This window comes from Bombina bombina, chromosome 1 (assembly GCF_027579735.1).
Source record: "Bombina bombina isolate aBomBom1 chromosome 1, aBomBom1.pri, whole genome shotgun sequence".
NCBI lineage: Eukaryota > Metazoa > Chordata > Amphibia > Anura > Bombinatoridae > Bombina > Bombina bombina.
Window position 1 is genome coordinate 554,129,920 of NC_069499.1, and position 22,568 is coordinate 554,152,487.

At 38.0% G+C, this 22,568-nt stretch overlaps 1 protein-coding gene across 8 annotated transcripts in view; it reads left to right on the plus strand.

The window, feature by feature from the left end:
* The first annotated feature begins 2,341 nt into the window (after positions 1-2,341).
* FTCDNL1 (formiminotransferase cyclodeaminase N-terminal like) overlaps positions 2,342-22,568 on the plus strand; it is a 47,734-nt gene continuing 27,507 nt past the window's right edge. For 3 of the 8 annotated variants that reach the window (XM_053698728.1, XM_053698735.1, XM_053698736.1), the window contains exons 1-4: positions 2,372-2,407; positions 9,116-9,416; positions 16,756-17,221; positions 19,597-19,720. In XM_053698728.1, the coding sequence (XP_053554703.1) occupies positions 19,606-19,720 (115 nt within the window). In that variant the 5' untranslated portion in view covers positions 2,372-2,407; positions 9,116-9,416; positions 16,756-17,221; positions 19,597-19,605. Of the gene's footprint in view, positions 2,408-9,115; positions 9,417-16,755; positions 17,222-19,596; positions 19,721-22,568 lie in introns of those variants that run through there. The other 5 variants (XM_053698729.1, XM_053698730.1, XM_053698734.1 and 2 more) reach the window with 5 other exon arrangements.

Here is a 22,568-nt window from a genome sequence, read left to right on the forward strand (position 1 = left end):
ATAGAGCAATGTTTTTATGATGTTTTAGCTTTCAAGCAAATAAAACAGTTATTTTTTTATTTTAACATACTGCACCATATGTGGATGTTTATTGCTTTGGTGGCAAAAGTCGATGGTGGAGACATTGCCAAAAGGTTATACAGATTATATGAAAAGTATATTATAAGTTTTCTCACATTGATGGGACAGTTATTTTGAAGTGTTTTATAGCCCAAGTATATTGATTGAATTGTAATATTTACTGTATTATTTTACCCTCTTGTTAACTTGTTTAATTTAGATAAGTACAGCTTTTCAGTGTAGCTCTTGTTAATGTCTCGCCTCCAATTATTTACCTGTAGTTAGTGATTCTAAAGTTCAAGGACTGTAAACAAAAAGTAATTCTTCCAGCTCCGGTTCAAGAGAACTTGTATCCAGTTTTTTCTGATGTTACAGAATTTGTGACAAACCTTCTGTTTCAAAGTTCATTCCGTTCCAATTACCATAACATCTTTGCTGTGACAGTCTCTCAAAGGTAAAGTTTTCTCAGATTTTCTGATTTTCTAAAGACTTCTAGGTCAATAGAGTTTTGTACCTAATCCCTATATTATAGTCTCCAAAATGGCATTGCTATGGGTTTTTTCACTAACAATCTAAAGGTTTCCCAATGCTTTTCAGAGTTATTTCTGTTGCAAACCTCTTTCTTCTATCTTTTGCCAAATAAGTTCTAGCTTGGCTACATATGAAATGACTAAAAACAGGAATGTATACAGCAGGAGAGGTACTCACCACCTCAAACATCAGGGAATTATTTACCTGTTCCAGTAATCAAAGTCCATGGGGTCTATTTATATTTGTGTGGACAGACATGATCTGCTATAGCGAACCATGTCTGCCGCACATCGATAAATGACGACAGCATGCGCTGACGGCATTTATCATTGCACCAGCAGTTCTTGTGAACTGCTAGTGCAATACCGCCCCCTGCAGATTTGCGGCCAATCGGCCTCTAGCAGAGGGTGTCAATCAGCTCGATCGTACATGATCAGGCGGATTGCTATACACCACCTCAGAGGCGGCGTATGAGTTTAGGAGCAGCGGTCTTAAGACCGCTGCTTCTTAACTCCTGTTTCCGGCAAGCCTGAAAGCTCGTGCGGAAACAAGGGGAACAGGGGCCATTCGGCCCTTGTTAAATAGACCCCTATATCTGTAAGTATAAACATATTTTAAATGCTGCTTTATTCATGTAATGAATTGCATGTCCCTTCAATAAGGGGGTTCTAGATTTGTAAAATGACTTTTTATTTATTTATTTATTTTTAAACTTTGTTACTTCCAGGCATAATTGAGAGTAATAAAATATTTGGCAAAGAATATTCCCACCGTAATACCCAAATTACTCAAATATAGAAAATTGTCAGTGAGTGCATAAAGTATATCTCGACCTATGGTAATCAATGCATTTTTAGTTGAGAAGTGCAGTACACATGTAAGGCTAACTTCAATATGTAGGTATGTCAGCATGGAATCCTATTAAGTATATTTTAAAAACGTATATGTAGTAGAAAACATACATTTTTAAGGGCCCTAGAAGTTGAAAAATAAAATCTTTCACAAAATGTATAAGCATCAAGTCTACTAGGTCTATCTAGTCTGCCCATATGCACTTTATGCCACGCAAATGATAGCCTAATGCTTACAGATTTTAATACCTTTAAGGGACATGAAACCCAGTATTTTTTCCTGATTCAAATTGATCAAACACTTTTAAACACCTTTCCATTTTACTTCTAATATCTAATTTGCTTAATTCTCTTTCTTCTTTGTTTAAGGCGCAGTAATGCACTACTGGGAGCTAGCTGATAGCCAATGACAAGAGGCAGCCACAAATCAGCAGCTTCTGAGCCAATCTAGGTATGCTTTCAACAGATGATACAAAAAGAATGAAACAAATTAGGTAGTAGAAATAAATTGAAAAGTTATTTAAAATTGGCATGCCCTGTCTGAATCATGATAAAAAGGGTGTCATGTTCCTTTAAAGGGATATGGAAGTTACTTTTTTCTCTTGGTATCTTTTGCTAAAACTAAGTTGTACCACTCTGATACCAAGCACTTTTTATTTATTTTTTCATGTGTAGTCCAGCAGTTTTGCTACAGACTAAGTTATTACCTATGACTATGTTTACTGCTAGGGCCTCTTGCCAATGAAAAAAAGATTTATACCCTATTTCTAGTTTTATATGCATGGGTATAAAAATATTTTTTAGGAGTAAGGTAATGGAGACTTATTTTACAGTAAAAGCTAGAGTGTATTTCAATTAGACCACCAGAAGGTGGCGCTACTTGCAGTCAAGTTTGATCTACGTGGCTTGCCATACTCAGTCTCACAGCTCAGAAAACAAATCTTCCTGAAAAACTGCAAGCAGAGGTAACAGGATTTTAACTAGATCTTGTGTGCATTTGTATAGAATGAAACGGTAGCTGAAATAATTACTGAGAGGAGTAACAGTTTACTTTAGGGTTCTAAATGATTTGATCAATCAGTTATTTTAGTCGTTTACAACCTTTGGTGAATGTTTAGTGTTTGTGTGCTTGTAGAGCAATAGGGAAGCAATATCCTGGAGTCTCAAAGACCCTGCTAGTATTGCTATAGGTTTTTCTGTACCTTAATTTCATATTTGCTATTATTACATGGGTGATACACTGCATTTTACTATTTATATGTGCAAGAAGCAAATACTGTTTTTGTAACTGAGAAGCTAACACCATTAAAGGGACAGTAAAGTTAAAGGTTCATGATTCAGATAGAACATGCAATTTTAAACATGCTACGTCTGTGATCAGATTTGCTTTGTGCTCTTGGTGTCTGTTGTAAGGTAAACCTAGATATGCTCATTATAGCTTAGGCACATGCAGGTGTCAATAGCAATTTTATGGCAGCAATATATGCAGCAGAATCTGTAGCAATTGTATACTTTGTTGCAAACACTGCCGCCATAGAATGCTACATATATGTGCACGCGCCTGAAATCCTATGAGCCTAACCTTCAACAAAGATTTTTAAAGGGAACAAAGCAAGTTTGATATTAGAAGTAAATCAAAAAGGTGTTTAAATTAAATGCTCTCTCTATGCCATGAAAGTTCGATTTTTACATTACTGTTCTTTAATATCTAATTGATGTTGGCATAGCTTTCTCTGATAAAGCAGACTTTTAATTCAGTAACATTGTACTATAAAGTTAAAGGGATATGAAACCCAAACATTTTATTTTGTGATTCAGACAGCGCATACAATCTTAAAAAAGTTTCCAATTTATTTATTTTAGCAAATTTGCTTAGTTCCCATGATATTCTTTGTTGAAGAGATACCTAGGTAGCTGCCTGGAGCATTACATGGCAGAAAATAGTGCTGCTATCTAGTGCTCTTGCAAATGTAAAACACTCTTGCAAAACTGCTAGCTTGCTCCTGAGCTTATGGCTCTATTTTTCAACAAAAGATACCAAGAGAACAAAGAAAATTTGATAATGGAAGTAAATCAGAAAGTTGTTTAAAATTGCATGCTCTATCTAAATGCCAAAAGAAATGTTTTAGGTCTCGTATCCCTTTAACATTGTTGACACAGTGCATTTTACCTCTATTTTTTAGAACATTTTTTTTTTTTTTTAATATTTCTTTTTTTAGGTACAACTATACATAGATCAAAATACACAGTTATAAGGCAAGGTGAGGAAATACACATAAGTGGTCTAACTAAGGCAGATACTATAGACTCATCTCATGTATAAATGGGAGCAAACTATCTGTCAACCATGATTAAAATACTCTCTTCTTTTTAAACAAGCTTTATTGAATCAAGTTATACAGCAAAACACCTAGAACAAACAGCAAGAATGTTACATATCATAGTTGTATATATTCACTGTTGGGCTGGACCGTTCACAGCATTAATGAAGCATTGACTGTTCCAAGTAAAGTCTGTTGTTAAAGATTAAATTCGGCTGAACAAAAAGTAAAGAGCTTGTTTCTTAGCTTACATAATGTTATCTTCAATAGTGGTGCATAGCATAAGATACAGCATAACAATATCTAGCACCCTCGTTCTTTAACATTGTGAACTGAAGAGCAGTTAGAGTTTAATTCCATGCCCACTGAGCGTGTAGCAGGCAGAAGAAGGAAAGAGAAAGGAAGAAGGAGAGTGTTGAGGGGAAGAAATAAAAAGGGGAGGGGAGATAGGGGAGGGCAGACATAAGAAGGGGCGTATGATCATATCACTAGTCCAGGCCCAGGGAGCACCAGATAACTCCTATAAACCTCTACCCTCCAACAGTAGTGTCATGTACTCGTGAGTTGCCACCTTCCCTGTTTTGAGGTAATGATACCTCTCCAATCTGAGCAGGTCCCTGACCCCAGCCTTCCACTCATCCAAACTCGAGGCTTGCATAGGTTTCCAATGTTTTGGAACAAGTCCCTTGGCACAGTTCAGCATAATGAGGAACAGTCGCTGCTTTGCATCCTCGGTTATCTTGGGTAAGTTGTGATAGATTAAGTTGTTTGGGTTAGATGGCAGAATAATTTTCAGGAGTCTACTTCTTTCTAGGAGCACCCTGTCCCAGAAGGGCTGTATGTGGGGGCAAGACCACCATATATGCAGCAGCGTCCCATCCTCTCCACAGCCTCTACAGCACTCCCCGCTAGTATTCGGGTAAATCTTTTTTAATCTCTGAGGCGTCGGGTACCATCGGCTCAGAAATAGTTCTTATTTAAACAAAAATCCATCAACTCCAAAATAAATTTTATTGGGGGACCAGTGCATGATTTTGACAGCATGATGCTAGCTGTCTGGATGCCATCTGCATGTAGAATACAGGTATATAGGCTTTCCACGTCCATGGTAACAAGGATATAATTTTGTTTTAAGTGTAATAGATTTACAGACATGGTACAATAATTAAATAACCTTGATTCACCAATAAAATTCAAAATGGAATTTTCCACCGAGGAAATACACTTTCTGGTTCTTAATATTTTTAAAATATATTTGGATTCCCAATGCCATTTGGGCACATCCTTATTTTCTAAATCCACAGATAGAAATTCCTTACTGGAATCCCATAGTTGTCACCCAGAACATCATAAAAGAGGTCTCATATATCCTTCTCAACTCACTCGAGTCGGGTGGTCAGGAATAATACTGAGGTGTCACACATGTTGGACCAGATGGATGTAAGGGAGAAGGAATTAATTGCTCGTGGGTATGACCCTAAACTGGTACATGAAACCAGGACTAGAATTCTCACTAGAACACAAGATGATCTGTCGAAGGATAAAATTATGGAAACCCCTAATGATGACAGATTGAATTTCATTACCACCTTCGATACAACACATAACATGATGCATACAGCGATGAGAGATCACTGGGAACGGATTAAGAATGACAGAGGTCTTCCATTTCAAATGATGCAACCTCCAAGGATGGCATATCGCCGTGCCAGCAGTTTGAGGGATATCTTGATAGATACGGATCCTATATGTTGCTACAAAAAATTATGTTGGCTTAAACCCACAAAGCTGTGATGCTTCAGATGTGGCGATTGCACCACATGCCACAGTATGCAAAATGGATCAATGTTTCAACATCCCCATTGCAATAAAAGATATAAGATCAATCATAGATTGACATGCATAAGTTCTTTTGTGATCTATTTACTCATTTGCCCATGTTACCTAGTTTACGTTGGGAGAACTACAACTACCTTCCGCAAGCGCATGGCCAATCATAGGTTTGCCATCAGGGAGGATATAGAAAAGGGTGACTTGGATCAACCTAAGTACTATGCTGATTGACCATATACCACCTCTACGGAGGAGGGGCAATAGAGCTCAGAAATTGCTGCGTTATAGAATCCAAATGGATATTTATGCTGGATACGGTGGCCCCAGTAAGGCCTGAACACGATATTGGATTTACTCTGTTCTTTGGCAGACAATAAAGACCTCTAAAACATCAGTGTCCATGTATTCTTGAGTATCTTCTGATTTGAATGTTTATTAACATCATGAACTGAAATATATTTCGATATGTATCTTTTGAAGTAACCCTATACCAAACTTTGCTATGGATATATACCAGTAAACTTGATTGACCAGACTTATCCAATAGCAATTATTTCCTCCATTGATCATGGACTATGATTATTCATTTAGGCACCTCAGTATTTATTTATTGATAAAGTTTCTAACCATACACCTAGAGACATATGGAGCATAAGCACTTTTAGGTAGTTGAATATATCACCCATAGTATAGGTCTTTTTACCCTGTTTTTACTCACTTATTTTCATTTTTTGCATGATATATCTGTGTTAAGTAGTGTTTAGGCATTATTATGGACCGGTATATTGCGTAATGTGAGTTTATCATCTCTGGCACTACTGTTTATGGTTCTGCCGTGCAAGTTGTTATTTACACGTGGGTATATAAGGTGAGGTTTGGGGAGGTGATTTTAGGTAAGATTGTTTTGTGATGTGTTTGCATTTAACAAAGGGACTTATGTGGTTTCGAAACATTATGCCTTTCTTTTAACTTGTGAATAATAAATGTGAAGTTTTATTTCAAAGTCTAATCAGTGCTTATCTCTGCTTTTTGAGATATATATGTGTTTGTGTGTGTGTATTCATGTGTATTTATGTGTATATATGTTGGGAAAATGGCGCCAATTGACTTGCTAGAAACAGGGTTGACACAAACCTTCAATTTGTAATAAAAGAGCAATATCTGCGAAGCGCAATAAAACGAGGTATGCCTGTATACAGATTCAAAATGCTATCAAACGAGTTGGATTATCCTGCAAGTGTTTTTTCCCCCATGGCATTGCAGCATGTCTCTGCTACAGCGAGTTCAATACAGTCTCTTGTGATAGCCACTCTGGTGAAGTTGTGTTAGATTAAAACAAATCTGACACATGTTTTGCCCAGAGGGATTCTCAAGGATCCTTTTATAGGATTGTTTTATTTGTCTTTAATATATTTATTCATACAAAGAGAGAAGCACTCTACCAGGAATGTACAACAGCTCAGTAGCGTGTCCTTTGGTGAGTTACCACCTAGCAACAGCCTCTTTTAGCCTAGTTGTGCTTTTCACAGAGGAAAATTTTCCTGAAGTATATCAGTCTGTTCCCGCCAAGTATGGTCAGTCCAGCCCCAAAATACCAGTTAATTCTCCTTTGAACAAGGAACATTACAACCCTAGACAATCTTTTCGGTCTTCTGTGGGCCTTGTCAGGGAGGTGCAGCCATATTCATCTAAGCATACTAGGCAAGGAGTCCACATCTGGTTTGGCCAATCACCCTTAGGGAGACCTCCCCAGGGTCATAATACAAATGCATACAAAGAGAGAAGAGCTCTACCAGGAACGAACAACAGCTCAGTAGCTTGTTCTATGGTGAGTTACCACCTAGAAACAGCAACCTTTATCAGTCTGATCCTGCAAAGTAATTTCAGTCCAGCCCCGAAATACCAGGCAATTCTCCTTTTAACAAGGAACATGACAACCCCAGAGGATCGTTTCTGGGTTATATATATATTTATGCAATACATTATTTTTGTTACATACTTGAAGTCAATTCAAAACCCGGATATGGCAGTAATGAAGGATCTGTACATCTAACTGCAGACGTATGTTTTGGCCTCATAAGTGAAAGTACAGATATATATCTCTAAGATACAATAAGATAGAGGTCTATGTCTGGTTCTCTCCATCGCTGTTCAGTCCTTCCTTTATGAGTTTGTGTGGTCTGTCACTTCGGGGTGGGGCCGTTTTGTTGCTCCTAGATGCTCACAGAAATTTCACAAACTGATTTGTGCCAAAGGGGGCATCCTATGACAGAGATACATGTCACTGAGCTCTTCAGTACAACCCATTGTACTGACAATGTTTGTCTACTAGAGATTTTATGGTTGACACCTGTATTTAGTAAGGGTGTCCACAATCTTTTGGCCATATAGTATATATTATCCTCCCCATTTAATTGTTTATATTATATTATTTTTATTTTTTTTTAGCAAATTATTGCTATGTGGGTGTATTTGCATCTCCAGTAATTTATACTGTATTTACTTTGTATATAGATCACTAGCTATTTTTATTTCTTCTCAACTCTCTCTTTTTGTTGGATAATTGGTAGAAATTGCTACTGTTTCTTTTGTTATAGGCAAAGCAATTTTAGAATCAAATTATATTTATTTTGTTAAATGTTCATTTAGTTAGCAGAATCTGGCTTTTATTCTTATGTTAATTATCACTTGCTGTTCTTGTTAGTACATGTTTTTAATACATTTAATCAAAGTTCAATTTTAGTTACCCAAAATTAGCTTTTCGTTTTCAACATTATATAATAGCCTAATACTGTCTGCGCAAGTTAACTAATGTGCAGTTTTGCTAATGTGTTTCCTTATTTCCTCTGTCTTCAGTTCATTGACAGACTCTTATTTTACCTTTCTTTTGCTGTTATTTGCCGACTGCTTTGATCAAGGGAACAGTGGTGTGAATGGACAAACAAATTACTCTTTTACAGGGGGAAAAAAAATCACTGTTTAAATGTTGGCAAAAATATTGTTATAGAAAAATAGTGAGAGCTGAATGATACCATCCTGTAGTAACGCACATGTATATTTGCTGTTTTGTAAGTATTTCTCTGTTGATATTCTGCTGGCTGGCTGTTTAAATACCTCCCAACATTTGAAATAGCCAAAGAGGAACACTTTTTCTCCCCGTTAACTGAGTTCTCTCACACCACTGACTGGCTATGATGCTGGATTACTAAAGTCTTATTCAGCTGAGTATAAGGTATCACTGTCTGGCTTCAAAAAGTTTAATGTGAGACCAGAAAAAACAAAATAACTGCGGACCCCTGTAGTACCTAATACAGTAGCATGTGCATACAGTTTTTCACACTGTGCATGAGAACACTGCAACCTCTCATCTGCTGGTGCAAGTTACATTTCCTGACACAGGTGCATGCACATAACTCGTATACCATCCTGCTGCTTCATTATTACCACTCCGATCACACTGCATACTACACATCTAGATGCCTGCCTTACCTGCTGTTACCCTGGTTGTCTTTTCTGCAGCTCCGGTATCCACAGCAGCTCCCTGGTCTGAGTCTCAATCTAGTAAGTACAAACTCCTCTCACAGGTGGATCCTGCACTCGGAAGCTGAGAAGAGAGCAAGAGCTGTTTAGCTTTAGCACGTCTCAAAGCTTGCCCTCTACTGGCTTGAGTTAAAAAATGCACGACTGATTGAAAAAAAGAGTTCAACCAAGGAAACTTGGGGATCAGCAAAGTATTAATTCTATGCGGAACTGAAGGCTGTTTCAGTGGGACAAACCTCTGAATTCGGGACTGTCCTGCACAAACCGGGACAGCTGGGAGGTATGTATTGTGCAGTCAGCAGAATCTTGCTGTTTTCTCCTTAACACTCTTCTGATAGCAGGGAAGAGGGCTAGGAGTGAGGCGCTTAACCTTTTATGCTGTTTGTGCTTGTATTGGTTAAAACTTTTAAATTACTTTTTTGTAAAGTTACTAAAATATATAACCAGTTAAAGCTTTACTGCTGATATATAGAATGGATTTGTAATAAAAAATAATGTATCAAGTACTGCAATTGCAGCCAATGAAACCAAGCATAATGCTGGTAGCCCATGTGCACTCATGGTAAGTTTGCCACTTCTGAGGAGGCTCTATAATATAGTTATTATTAGATATTTGTACAGATTCCATAAAGGTATAATATGCATTTATAATAAGCAAATGAGTATAGGGTCCTATCAAGAGTTACCAGCTGTTGTAGATCACCACACATGTAGGTAATCTACAGAACAGCTGGGTTTGTAACCTTACATGCTAAGGGGGGTTTAAGGGGATGAGAAAAGAGGTGAGATACTGAGGTAATAAAAGGTTAGGGGCCATTTTGTATAATTCCTGTGGATGGGAATGTGAGGAGGTAATGAGAGGAGAAAAAAAGGAGGTTATGAGCATAGTGAAGGGGATGGAAGGAAGAGTATTTGGAGACGAGTTCTCTATAGTGGGAGCAGTGCTATTGAGGGTCTTAAATGTTCGGGTCAAGATTTAATGTTTTTATCTGGAAGCTAGATGAAGCCAGTAAAGAGACTGGCTGAAAAGTGCAGAAGATAGGGAGTGACATGTTAGGAAGAGCAGCCTGGCAGAGGAATTGATTATGTATTTTAAAGGAGATAAATGGCAGCAAGGCAGACCACAGAGAATGGAGTTGCAATAGTCAAGGCATGAAATGATGAGATAGTGGATTAAAATCTTAGTATTGTCTTGTGTGAGGAAGTGATGAATTCTGTAGAAGTTTTTAAGGTGAAAATGGCAGGATGTGGCTAAAGACTGGACATGAGGAGTGAATGAAAGTCAAGTGTGACCCCAAGACTTCAGGTTTGAGGGGTTGGGTAATGATAAAGGAGCTAAGTTTTAGAGAGATTTAGCTTCAGGTAATTAGAGGACATCCGAGATAAAATATTAGAAAGAGTCATTTAGTTGCACAAGTTAGCAAGGAAGATGAAAAGTCTGGTGTAGTGAGGTAGATTTGGGTTTTAAAATGAAACGCAAGGAAAGAGGCGCCATATGTGTGAATCTGTAGCAACCAGCATCAATAATAGAACAAGTGCAGGGTACTCACAATATGAGAAGGCACTCAATTGTGCCTGTAGATGCAGGCTGGTATTCACAGGAAACCAGCTAGCTGTACAAGGCACTCCAGGATATCCCAAAGTAGGAATCTGTAAATGTTTCAGCCGAATGTAGGAGATCAGTCCAGCAATGTGGGGATCTGGAGCTAGGTGCAAAGAAAAGCGCACAAACTGTGTGAATCTGTAAGCACCCGATAATTAGTTTACAACCAGTGCAGGGTACTCACATTCTGTAGCGGCACTCAAATGTGCCAATAGAGGCAGGCTGGTTTTCACAGCAAACCAGCTGGCTGAACAGGATAAGCAGCAGGATACTCCACAGCAAATAGGATCGACAGTTAGCTCAGATAAATATAATCAACAGCAATGAGGATATATGGTTAAAAATGAGTTTAATAAAGATAAAAACAATTAAAAATACATATATCACTCATGCAATCTGAGTAAACAGCATGAAACGCGTTTCTCGGTTTAGACCGTTTTCATCAGGCATGTTTTTATCTTTATTAAACTCATTTTTAACCATATATCCTCATTGCTGCTGATTATATTTATCTGAGCTACCTGTCGATCCTATTTGCTGTGGAGTATCCTGCTGCTTATCCTGTTCAGCCAGCTGGTTTGCTGTGAAAACCAGCCTGCCTCTATTGGCACATTTGAGTGCTGCTACAGAATGTGAGTACCCTGCACTGGTTGTAAACTAATTATTGGGTGCTTACAGATTCACACAGTTTGTGCGCTTTTCTTTGCACCTAGCTCCAGATCCCCACATTGCTGGACTGATCTCCTACATTTGGCTGAAACATTTACAGATTCCTACTTTGGGATATCCTGGAGTGCCTTGTACAGCTAGCTGGTTTGCTGTGAATACCAGCCTGCATCTACAGGCACAATTGAGTGCCTTCTCATATTGTGAGTACCCTGCACTTGTTCTATTATTGATGCTGGTTGCTACAGATTCACACATACGGCGCCTCTTTACTTGTGTTTCATTTTAAAACCCAAATCTACCTCACTGCACCAGACTTTTCATCTTCCTTGCTAACTTGTGCAACTAAATGACTTTTTCTAATATTTTATCTCGGATGTCCTCTAATTACCTGAAGCTAAATCTCTCTAAAACTTAGCTCCTTTATCATTACCCAACCCCTCAAACCTGAAGTCTTGGGTTTCATTTTAGATTTGCTGACCTTTGGATGGTGAAGATTGAGTGCGGCCTAAAGATCCACGGAATTGATTTACTGGACTTTTTCTTTTATATCTCCTATCTTCGTTTAGGACTCTGATGTCTAATGGTGAATGTATACTAACATTGTAACATTGTAACATTGTGAATCTGCTGATTTTTGGTTGTAGGTATATATATATATATATATATATATATATACCCATTCCGGACTGGGGTTAACTGCCTGTGGCTCTGGTGACATCACAGCTTTTTTGGAGTGCTATTTAGCACCCAGGGCAGGATGTTGCTGAGTCACATGATGTGTACCTGGTCCGGTCTTGGAGTGCAGTTCCCTTCCATGTTTTGTATTTTCTCTGGGTGATTACAGCCACCTGTGCACCCCTTCTTTGTTCTCAGTCTGTTTGGCTTTGTGAGCTCGCATGATGGTGTGGCTGTGTTAGGGACTCAGGCAATGGAAAGGACCTTGACGTGGTGCCTGAGCTTTCCCATTTGGCCAGATGCGGTGACTAACCTTTCCAGTTGTGATTTTATCTTAGCTGTGAGCTAGCTGGTGAGTGCTGGGTGTTTCTATATGTTGTATTACTTTTCATTTGTAATCCCCCTTGTTTCTTGCACCCATTCCGGACTGGGGTTAACTGCCTGTGGCTCTGGTGACATCACAGCTTTTTTGGAGTGCTATTTAGCACCCAGGGCTGGATGTTGCTGAGTCACATGATGTGTACCTGGTCCGGTCTTGGAGTGCAGTTCCCTTCCATGGTATGTATATATATATATATATATATGTGTGTGTATTTGTATATAATCTTTATGCATTCCTTTATGAAACATAGCTGTGCAGTATAGTCTATACATAATAGCGCCCCCTATTGGGTTCATTACCCTGGTTAGATTTGGGTTTTATCAGCATAGAAATTATACTAAAACATGTGGGACTTTATTAAGGTACTTAATGATGAAGTATAGATTGAGAAGAGAAGGGAACCAAGAACAGAGCATTGTGGAACTCCAATAGAAAGTGGTAAAGGGCCAGAGAAAAACCAAAGAAGGATACAATAAAGGTACGGTTGGACAGGTAGGAGGAGAACCAAGAAAGGTCCTTGTCACAAATGCCAAAGGATTAGAGGGTTTGAAGCAAGAGAGGATAATCAACAGTATCAAAGGCTACAGACTGATTGAGAAGGATTAACAGAAAGAAATGGCCTTTAGATTTTGCTGTAAATAGGTAATTAGTAATCTTAAAGGTACATGAAACCCAAAATTTTTCTTTTATGATTCAGATAAAGAATACAATTTTAAACAACTTTCTAAATTCCTTCTATTATCTAATCTGTTTCATTCTCTTGGTATAATTTGTTGAAGGAGCAGCACTACTGGTTTCTAACTGAACACATGGGTGAGCCAATCACATTCAATATATATATGCAGCGACCAATCAACAGCTAGAACCTAGTTTCTCTGCTGCTCATGAACTTGCCTTGATAAACCTTTCAGCAAATAATAACAAGAGATGGAAAAAAATTAAATAATAGAAGTGAATTATAAAGTTGTTTAAAATGGTATTCTCTATCTGAATCATGAAAGACATTTTTTGGGTTTCATGTCCCTTTAAGGATTGCAGTCTCTGTGGAGTTTTGCTCCAGGGGCAGTGGGATTGTTAACAGGGAGGTTGAAATCAACAAGAAGGGGGGCAGGGGTGTCTTAGGAGAGGAAATAAGGTAGTCAGGCAGTACAATTATCAAGAAATTGGGAACCGGGGGGCATATATAACTGCACATAGAGAGAGGGGATAGAATAAGGGAATTGTGGTTTTTGGGAACGAAAATGTGAGAGAAGAGATGGGGTATATTTGGTATTGAAAGATGCAGTCAGAGGAAAGTAAAATTACCTGCACCACTTCATTGTCTGTTTCCAGACCTATGAGTGTGCCTGATGTGGAGACCCTCATTTAACAATGCAGCAGGGGTGGCCGACTGGCCGTATGAGAAGGTTGAGGGAGTGGGTGATGAAGAAGTTTATTACAAACAGAGGGAGAAATCAGCCCCTTTCCTGATGTCTAAAGGCAAGGCCACAATTTACAGCATAGTAAGCAGCCATTGCCTTCCTGGCACTAGAGGTAGAATGTTGACAGGAAAATAGCTTCATTCTACACAGTGGTTGTTCTGGCGCCATAACATTTTAAAGTTGCTATTCTGATGACTTACTTAAAGGATATCCCCCCAAAATATTGCCTTGGAAAGCTTTTTATTGCTGCTGAAAAGGAGACAAAATGGAAGCCTAGAATCTACTTACATTTGCAATATGTTATTTTACTGCCAGCATTAAACCAAGGGAACATTTCTAAAATATGCACATTAGATAACAATGTGACTTTTTTGTTGTTTCTAAAGTGACCCTTTCTAAACAAATTAAATTACTTTAAGACTTGTGGTCGGTACTCAAAAAGTTTTTAGAGTAAAATGGCGATAATGCAAAATAACGGTTTCTTTTTATTATCACAGTAATAATACTGTACAATTTGTGGGGCATTTTATAAAATGCTCTTTAAAACCATGTGATCTTTTCCCTACATATTTCCAATTATACAAATATATACAAAACTTTTTTTAGATGTGCATCTGTGGTTTTCTAAAGTAACTCAATCTTCAAATTCTTGAGAGATAATTGAACCACACCCTTCTCCCTATATAATTAAATAGCAGAAAAATGTCTGCATGTTCCATTTATGTGGTATAATAGTATATTGAGAGGCTGATGTAACCCTATCAAATCTTACAATAATGTGTCCCTATTTTCTACAAAATGAAATGTTTGAATTACCCCTGTTTTCCTTTTACATTAAGTGCAACGGTTTGGGAACAAACTAATAAAAGCAAAAAGGGGTTTGTCTCCTGCGTTCATGCTAAGCTGTACATTTGCCTGCACGCAGATTGTTAACCCATTGCACACCAGAAAAAATAATAGACATGATTTTTTTTTAAGCTTTTTTATTTTAATTTAACGTTATATTATTTTGTATAACATTTTTTAAAAATCGGTATCACCCGACTCTTTACAACTTGTGAATTTCAGTGTTACTTTTTGTTTCCCATTAAAAAATTTTTTTTTACATCCATCTGATTTGACAGTTGGTCTTGTGCATTTAAAGGGTAAGTAAACGTAGGATTTCGGGTATCATTTTACTAAATGCCTTATGCAACTATGACAGTCTAGCGGTATCTCACAATAAAAAAACATTTATAACATACATAAAACAGACCACTAACCTTACATGTAGGGGGTAAACGCCGACCGCCCAGTACTTCTTATGTATATAGAATTTTTAACATGCTTAATCCTAACCAATCCCCTGTATATCGATCGAGCAGCTCCTTGAGCGTCAGGGACGCACGCTCTTTGATTGACAGGGATTCCTGGAGACATATACTGGGCATGCAATCCAGTCTTTAGCATATCGCTGTTAAAGCGCATGCACAATTTGAGTAGCTGTCAAAAAACACTTGACAGACAGAATCTTGTGAACGCGCAGTAATGGGAGAAACGGGGGTGTTTGTAGCCCTTCCTAAGGGATGAACCGTTAGCCGATAAAACACTCCCAGAGCAGGAGTGGCTTGGTGGGTGGTGAGTTAGGACTTCCATAACGGTTATTTTCAGTAACTTCAAAATGTTATAATTAAATTTTTAAAAAGTTTATTTAAAAAACAAAAATTTCACAGCGATAAAAACATTAGAGTCTGCCTATATGTGAAACATTAAACAGCAAGATTCACTGTCACTTTAAAAGGACGGAAATCAGTGTCTTTCAGTTTTCATTAGAAACATTTTTGCTATATACATTTAATGGCAAACATGCCTGTTATAAAAACCGTCACTCTATTTGTGACCGGCTTTACAGATAATATGACATATGGCGCATACATTCATGCACCCGCGTTCACAGCTTGCGCCTGTTTAGAGAGCCGTCAGTAATGTGTATCTTTGACTTTCTAGCTATGGATGACCGCACCATGCTGTATGCTTTGTGATGCATTATGCTCAGTTAAAGGGACATTAAACTGCTGAGCACAACTATAATAGAATGGTTACTACTCACCATGCTACTGTTTTCCCCTTTTATAAATATAAAAAGAGAGATACACTCAACTGAGACAGAACAAAAGCTAGAAAAACTTCCGTGCCTGTTCATTTTAAGGTGCCACTCAGGGTGCATACTCTTTTAGCACACTATGCCCCTTCACAGAGAAAAAATATCCTGTAGCATATCAGTCTGACCCTGCCCAATGACAGTCCAGCAACGAAATACCAGGCAATTCTTCTCTGAACGTACGTCTGGGGTTTTGCTGTTTCTCTCGTTCAGAGAAGGATTGCCTGGTATTTCGGGGCTGGACTGTACTGTGAAGTCAGGATCAGACTGATATGCTTCAGGAAAGTTCTTCTCTGTGAAAGGCACATGTTGAGCAAAAAGAGGCTGCTTCTTGGGTGGTAACTAGCCATAGAACAAGCTATTATGCTATTGTTTGTTCCAGGTTGAGCGTTTCTCTCTTTTTATTTATGTTTTCCCCTTGTATCTGCACCTTTACAATTATTAGTTAGTGAAGCTCTCATATGCACACTGGGCACTGCAATTTGTGAGCTCATATTTGTTATTGAACTTTAATATTGTACCAAAAAAAACTACCAAAATGTAATGCTTCTACTCTCTATTATGTGAGCTAAACTGAAGTCAAAGGTACAGCTGTCAAACAGCAGATCTGTGAAAGTGCACGGCTCCTATTACAGGATTTAACAATACCTGAGCTTGTATCAAAGGGTATATAGTTTCTGTGCTAGTAGGTATAAGGTATATAGCACTGATCCTTCACCTTCACAACAGGTGTTCCACAAGAGCCGCAGAGCAAAGTAAGAGCAGATACACCATAGACGGCTACGCTGTCAAAATGCTGTGAAAACGCTGCTAATACGCTCCAGGACTGGCGTCTGAAAAAGTGGTGTTCCACAAGAGCCGCAGAGCTAAGTAAGAGCAGCAACACTAAAGATGGCTACGCTGTGAAAACGCTAAGACGCTCCAGGAACCGGCGTCTGAAAAAGTGGTAAACCTTTTTAACTTACCCATCTACTCCTCACCACGGGCAGCTAAAAGCCCTATAGGATACAAACAAAGGAAAGAACAGTAGGAGTGCGGAAGTCCCATACCCACAAAACAGATTACAAAGACACCGCTTCTAAAGGATACTCTGGGTAGATTTGAAACCCAGAAAATCTCATCATTTACAGAGCAAGAAGGAAAGTTGTTTCCCAAACCACACATCATCCAAGTGTCTTTAAACAAGGAAAATAAGGTCAGATTAACACACTTGCTTATTTTACCGCAATTGTTAAAGGCTCACAGTAGCACAATTACTATCTCCTATAATTTAAGGCAGCAGCCGAGAAAAGTATGCATAGACATCCTAGACTCCTACATTGGGTATTACCTATGGGTAATTTTAAGATGGATTATTAAAAATGAGCTTTTAATAACTACCTCATTTTATATTCAGAAGAAGATAAACAGCCTATCATATAATTGTTGTTATTTGGGTTGTTTAACTTTTTAGTCGTCCAGCTGGAAGTAGTAGTGTGGAACTACTGAAACTTTGAAATTTGTTAAATATTTATAGTATATTATTGGTGCTCTTGAAATCAATATAAGACTATAAGGAATATATGGTTGGCCAACCTATTAGAATCACTGTACGTAATATTAATTATTTTATCTGGGAACAACATATCTGTAACATTCTATACAATTTACACAATATTTTTAACAAAATAAGCACAATCTCTTTCAACGCACAAGAGTTACTAATTTATTAATTTTATCAAGACAATAAATTTCCTATCTCTATAAAAATTCATCTGGTGTCATATACTATTGTTTCATATTTTTTCATAATCTCCATAAGGTATTAGCTCACTTGAGCGCTCTTTCCCTTAAGACTCTTTTTCCGACAATACATGAGCTACAAGATGGCGGCGCCCAGTATAAAATGCAGAGCTTAGTATCTGCTGATTGGTGGCTGCACATGGATGCGTTGTGTGATATTTCTTTAACAAAGAATATCTAAAGAATTAAGCAAATTAGATAATAGACCTAAAATGGAATGTTGTTTAAAATTGTATTCTTTGGGGCCTATTTATCAAGCTCTGTATGGAGCCCTGAAGGCTCGCCAGATACACAAGTTATGAAGCAGCGGTCTAAAGATCGCTGCTCCATAACCTGTCCGCCTGCTCTGAGGCGGCGGACAGACATCGCCGGAAATCAACCCGATCCAATACGATCGGATTGATTGACACCCCCTGCTAGCGGGCGGTATTGCACCAGCAGTTCTTGTGAGAGCGCATGCTGTTGGCATTTATCGATGTGCAGCAAAATCGGATCATGTACGCTCGCATCATGATAAATAGGCCCCTTTATCTGAATCATGAAAGAAAAAATGTGGTTTTCATGTCCCTTTAATGTTCCTTTAAAGTTACCACTTAAACAGAGATTACTGCTATTTTCTGCTAATATACTGTTTGTGCATTGAAAGATTACTCATTTTAACTGAAAATGCACTTTTGTCTATAATGTCCCTTCATTGTGTTCATATCACCAGAGGTAACTTTTTACAGGAAAAGGAGGAGATGAGAAAGAGCAGAAGTTTTAGGGATGTCGTGGATCTAATGACTTAAAGTGACAGTTTAGTCAAAATTAAACTTTCATGATTCAGATAGGACATGCAATTTTAAACAACTTTCCAATTTCCTTTTATCATCAAATTTGCTTTGCTCTTTGCTATTCTTTGTGGAAAGCTAAACCTAGGTAAGCTCATATGCTAATTTCTAAGCAGTTGAACTCCCTCTTATTTCAGTTTGTTGATGTTTTTGACAGGTAGACACTGCTAGTTCATGTATGTCAATAAAGATAACATTCTGCTCACTTCCGTGGAGTTATTTAAGAGTCAGCACTGATTGGCTAAAATGCATGTATGTTAAAAGAACTGAGATAAGGGGGCAGCCTGCAGAGACTTAGAAACCAGGCAATCACAGAGGTAAAAAGTATATTAAATTAACAGTGTTGGTTATGCAAAACTGGGGAATGGGTGATAAAGGGATTATCTATATTTTCAAACAATAAAAATTCTAGAGTAGGCTGTCCCTTTAAAGTGCACAATAAAAAGCTTAATTAAAAAAAAAAATAACACAAAACAAATAATGTAATTATTCACACAAAAATACACCTGAAAAAATTGTATTGTGAAGGTGCAGTAAAAATTGTAACAAAATTGTTCACCAAAAATCGTATTTCATCAAAAATGAAAATGTTGTATGTATATTACAAAGGAATAAATCATATCAGAGAGGTCTCATTAATTCTATGGAAAACCGCTCGCCACTCTCAGAGAAAACCAATTTTCTTTTATAATTTTACCAAAACTGTTTTTTTCACATTTTTACTTTTGAACGTTTTATCATCGGGCCCTATTTTTGTTGAAATATATACTGAGCATGCGTACAAACAAACGTAAATGTGTAAAATGTCAAGGTGCGCCATATGTAGCAGGTTGCAATGTGTTTTCCAAAGGGCGAGGCTGCTGAATTAAACAAAAACAGAAGTCATATGAAAACCTGTATAAAATGCGTTTCCAGATGGATTGGATTGCACACATACTTTGCTTGTCTCTGTTTTCAGCGGTCTACTATGACATCTAGCAGACCAGCACTGCGTTTAGCAGCTTGCCTATTAAATGTATCAGAGGCCAGGAAAAAGGATATCGTAGAGAGAATAGCTACTGCTGCATTGTATGACAAACATGGTAAGTAAAGACCTTGGTATGTTCTCAGTTTTCAACTTTATTAAATGGAGCCCATTTGTTATCTCTCTAGTGGTGAACTGTTTATACGTTAATAAATTATATTATAGGCCCAATTTTATCTGATTTGATCTTTAAAGGGACATAAAAGTGCAAAAAAGAAAATGATCTAATTTGTTAGAGCATTTTATTATTGAACCGTTGCTTACATAACACCATGTTGCAAATTAACTGTTAAAGCCAATTCCAGAGCACCAATACACTACTGTGAGCTAGCTGAACGCATCTGGTGACCAAATGACAAGAGGCATATGTGTATAGCCACTAGTTACCAGCTAGCTCCAAGTAGTGCATTGCTGCTTCTCAGCCTCTCTATGTATGCTTTTCAACAAAACATAAGAAGAGAATGAAGTAAATTTGATAATAAAGGTAGATTGAAAAGTCTCTTAAATTGCATGCTCTCTCTGAACCATGAACGTCAAATTATATTTTTCATGTCTTTTTAAGTTTTAGTAGTAAAAAGAATAGAATTTATAAACAACATAAATAATTAGAGGTGTATGTTGATATGGTACTTATTAACTGAGAAAGGCCCAGATTACGAGTTTTGCGTTAGAGGCTATGCGGTGCTAACAAGCAGTTTTGTCTCACCGCTCACTTACATGCAGCGCTGGTATTATGAGTTTTCAGAAACCCGTCGTTAAAAGACAAGAAGTGAGCATTGAGCAAAATTTTGCTCATTACCGCACTCCAATACCAGCGCTGCTTAAGTCAGCGGTGAGCTGTTCGTACGGGCTCGTGCGCGATTTCCCCATAGGAATCAACGGGGAGAGCCGACTGAGAAAAAGTCTTAACACCTGCCAAAAAGCAGCGTAAAGCTCCTTAACGCAGCCCTATTGATTCCTATGGAGAAATAAAATTTATGTCTACACCTAACATCCTAACATGAACCCTGAGTCTAAACACCCCTAATCTTACATTTATTAACCCTAATCTGCCACCCCCGACATCGCTGACACCGGCATTATAATTATTAACCCCTAATCTGCCGCTCTGGAACCGCCGCCACATACATTATATGTATTAACCCCTAATCTGCTGCCCCCCAAATCGCCGACACCTACATACTATTCATTAACCCCTAATTTGCCGCCCCCAATGTCGCCGCAACCTACCTACATTTATTAACCCCTAATCTGCCGCCCCCAACATCGCCGCCACTATATTAAAGTTATTAACCCCTAAACCTAAGTCTAACCCTAACACCCCCTAACTTAAATATAATTACAATAAATCTAAATAAATATTCCTATCATTAACTACATTATTCCTATTTAAAACGAAATACTTACCTATAAAATAAACCCTAAGCTAGCAACAATATAACTAATAGTTACAATGTATCTAGCTTAGGGTTTATTTTTATTTTACAGGCAAGTTTGTATTTATTTTAACTAGGTAGAATAGTTATTAAATAGTTATTAACTATTTAATAAATACCTAGCTAAAATAAATACAAAAGTACCTGTAAAATAAAACCTAACCTAAGTAACTCTAACACCTAACACTACACTATAATTAAATAAATTAACTAAATTAAATACAATTACCTAAATTAAATTAGCTAAAGTACAAAAACCCCCCACTAAATTACAGAAAATAATAAACAAATCACAGATATTTAAACTAATTACACCTAATCTAATAGCCCTATTAAAATAAAAAAGCCCCCCCAAAATAAAAAAACCCTAGCCTAAACTAAATTACCCCAAAGTAATCAGCTCTTTTACCTGTAAAAAAAAATACAAACAACCCCCCAACAGTAAAACCCACCACCCACACAACCAACCCCCCAAATAAAATACTATCTAAAAAAACCTAAGCTCCCCATTGCCCTGAAAAGGGCATTTGGATGGGCATTGCCCTTAAAAGGGCAGTTAACTCTATTGCTGCCCAAAGTCCCTAACCTAAAAATAAAAACTACCCAATACACCCTTAAAAAAACCTAACACTAACCCCCTGAAGATCGACTTACCGGGAGAAGTCTTCATCCAAGCCAGGCGAAGTGGTCCTTCAGACGGGCAGAAGTCTTCATCCAGAAGGTATCTTCTATCTTCATCCATCCGGCACAGAGCGGGTCCATCTTCAAGACATCCGACGCGGAGCATCCTCTTCATCCGACGACTAAAGCTTAATGAAGGTACCTTTAAGTGACGTCATCCAAGATGGCGTCCCTTAGATTCCAATTGGCTGATAGAATTCTATCAGCCAATCGGAATTAAGGTAGAAAAATCCTATTGGCTGATACAATCAATCCTATTGGCTGATCTAATCTGCCAATAGCATTGAGCTTGCATTCTATTGGCTGTTCCAATCAGCCAATAGAATGTGAGCTCAATCCTTTTGGCTTATTGGATCAGCCAATAGGATTGAACTTCAATCCTATTGGCTGATTGTATCAGCCAATGGGATTTTTTCTACCTTAATTCCGATTGGCTGATAGAATTCTATCAGCCAATTGTAATCTAAGGGACGCCATCTTGGATGACGTCACTTATAGGTACCTTCATTCAGCTTTAGTCATCGGATGAAGAGGATGCTCCGCGTCGGATGTCTTGAAGATGGACCCGCTCTGCGCCGGATGGATGAAGATAGAAGATGCCGTCTGGATGAAGACTTCTGCCTGTCTGGAGGACCACTTCACCCGGCTTGGATGAAGACTTCTCCCGGCTTCGTTGAGGACTTCAGCCCGGCTTGGATGAAGACTTCTCCCGGTAAGTCGATCTTCAGGGGGTTAGTGTTAGGTTTTTTTAAGGGTGTATTGGGTGGGTTTTATTTTTAGGTTAGGGAC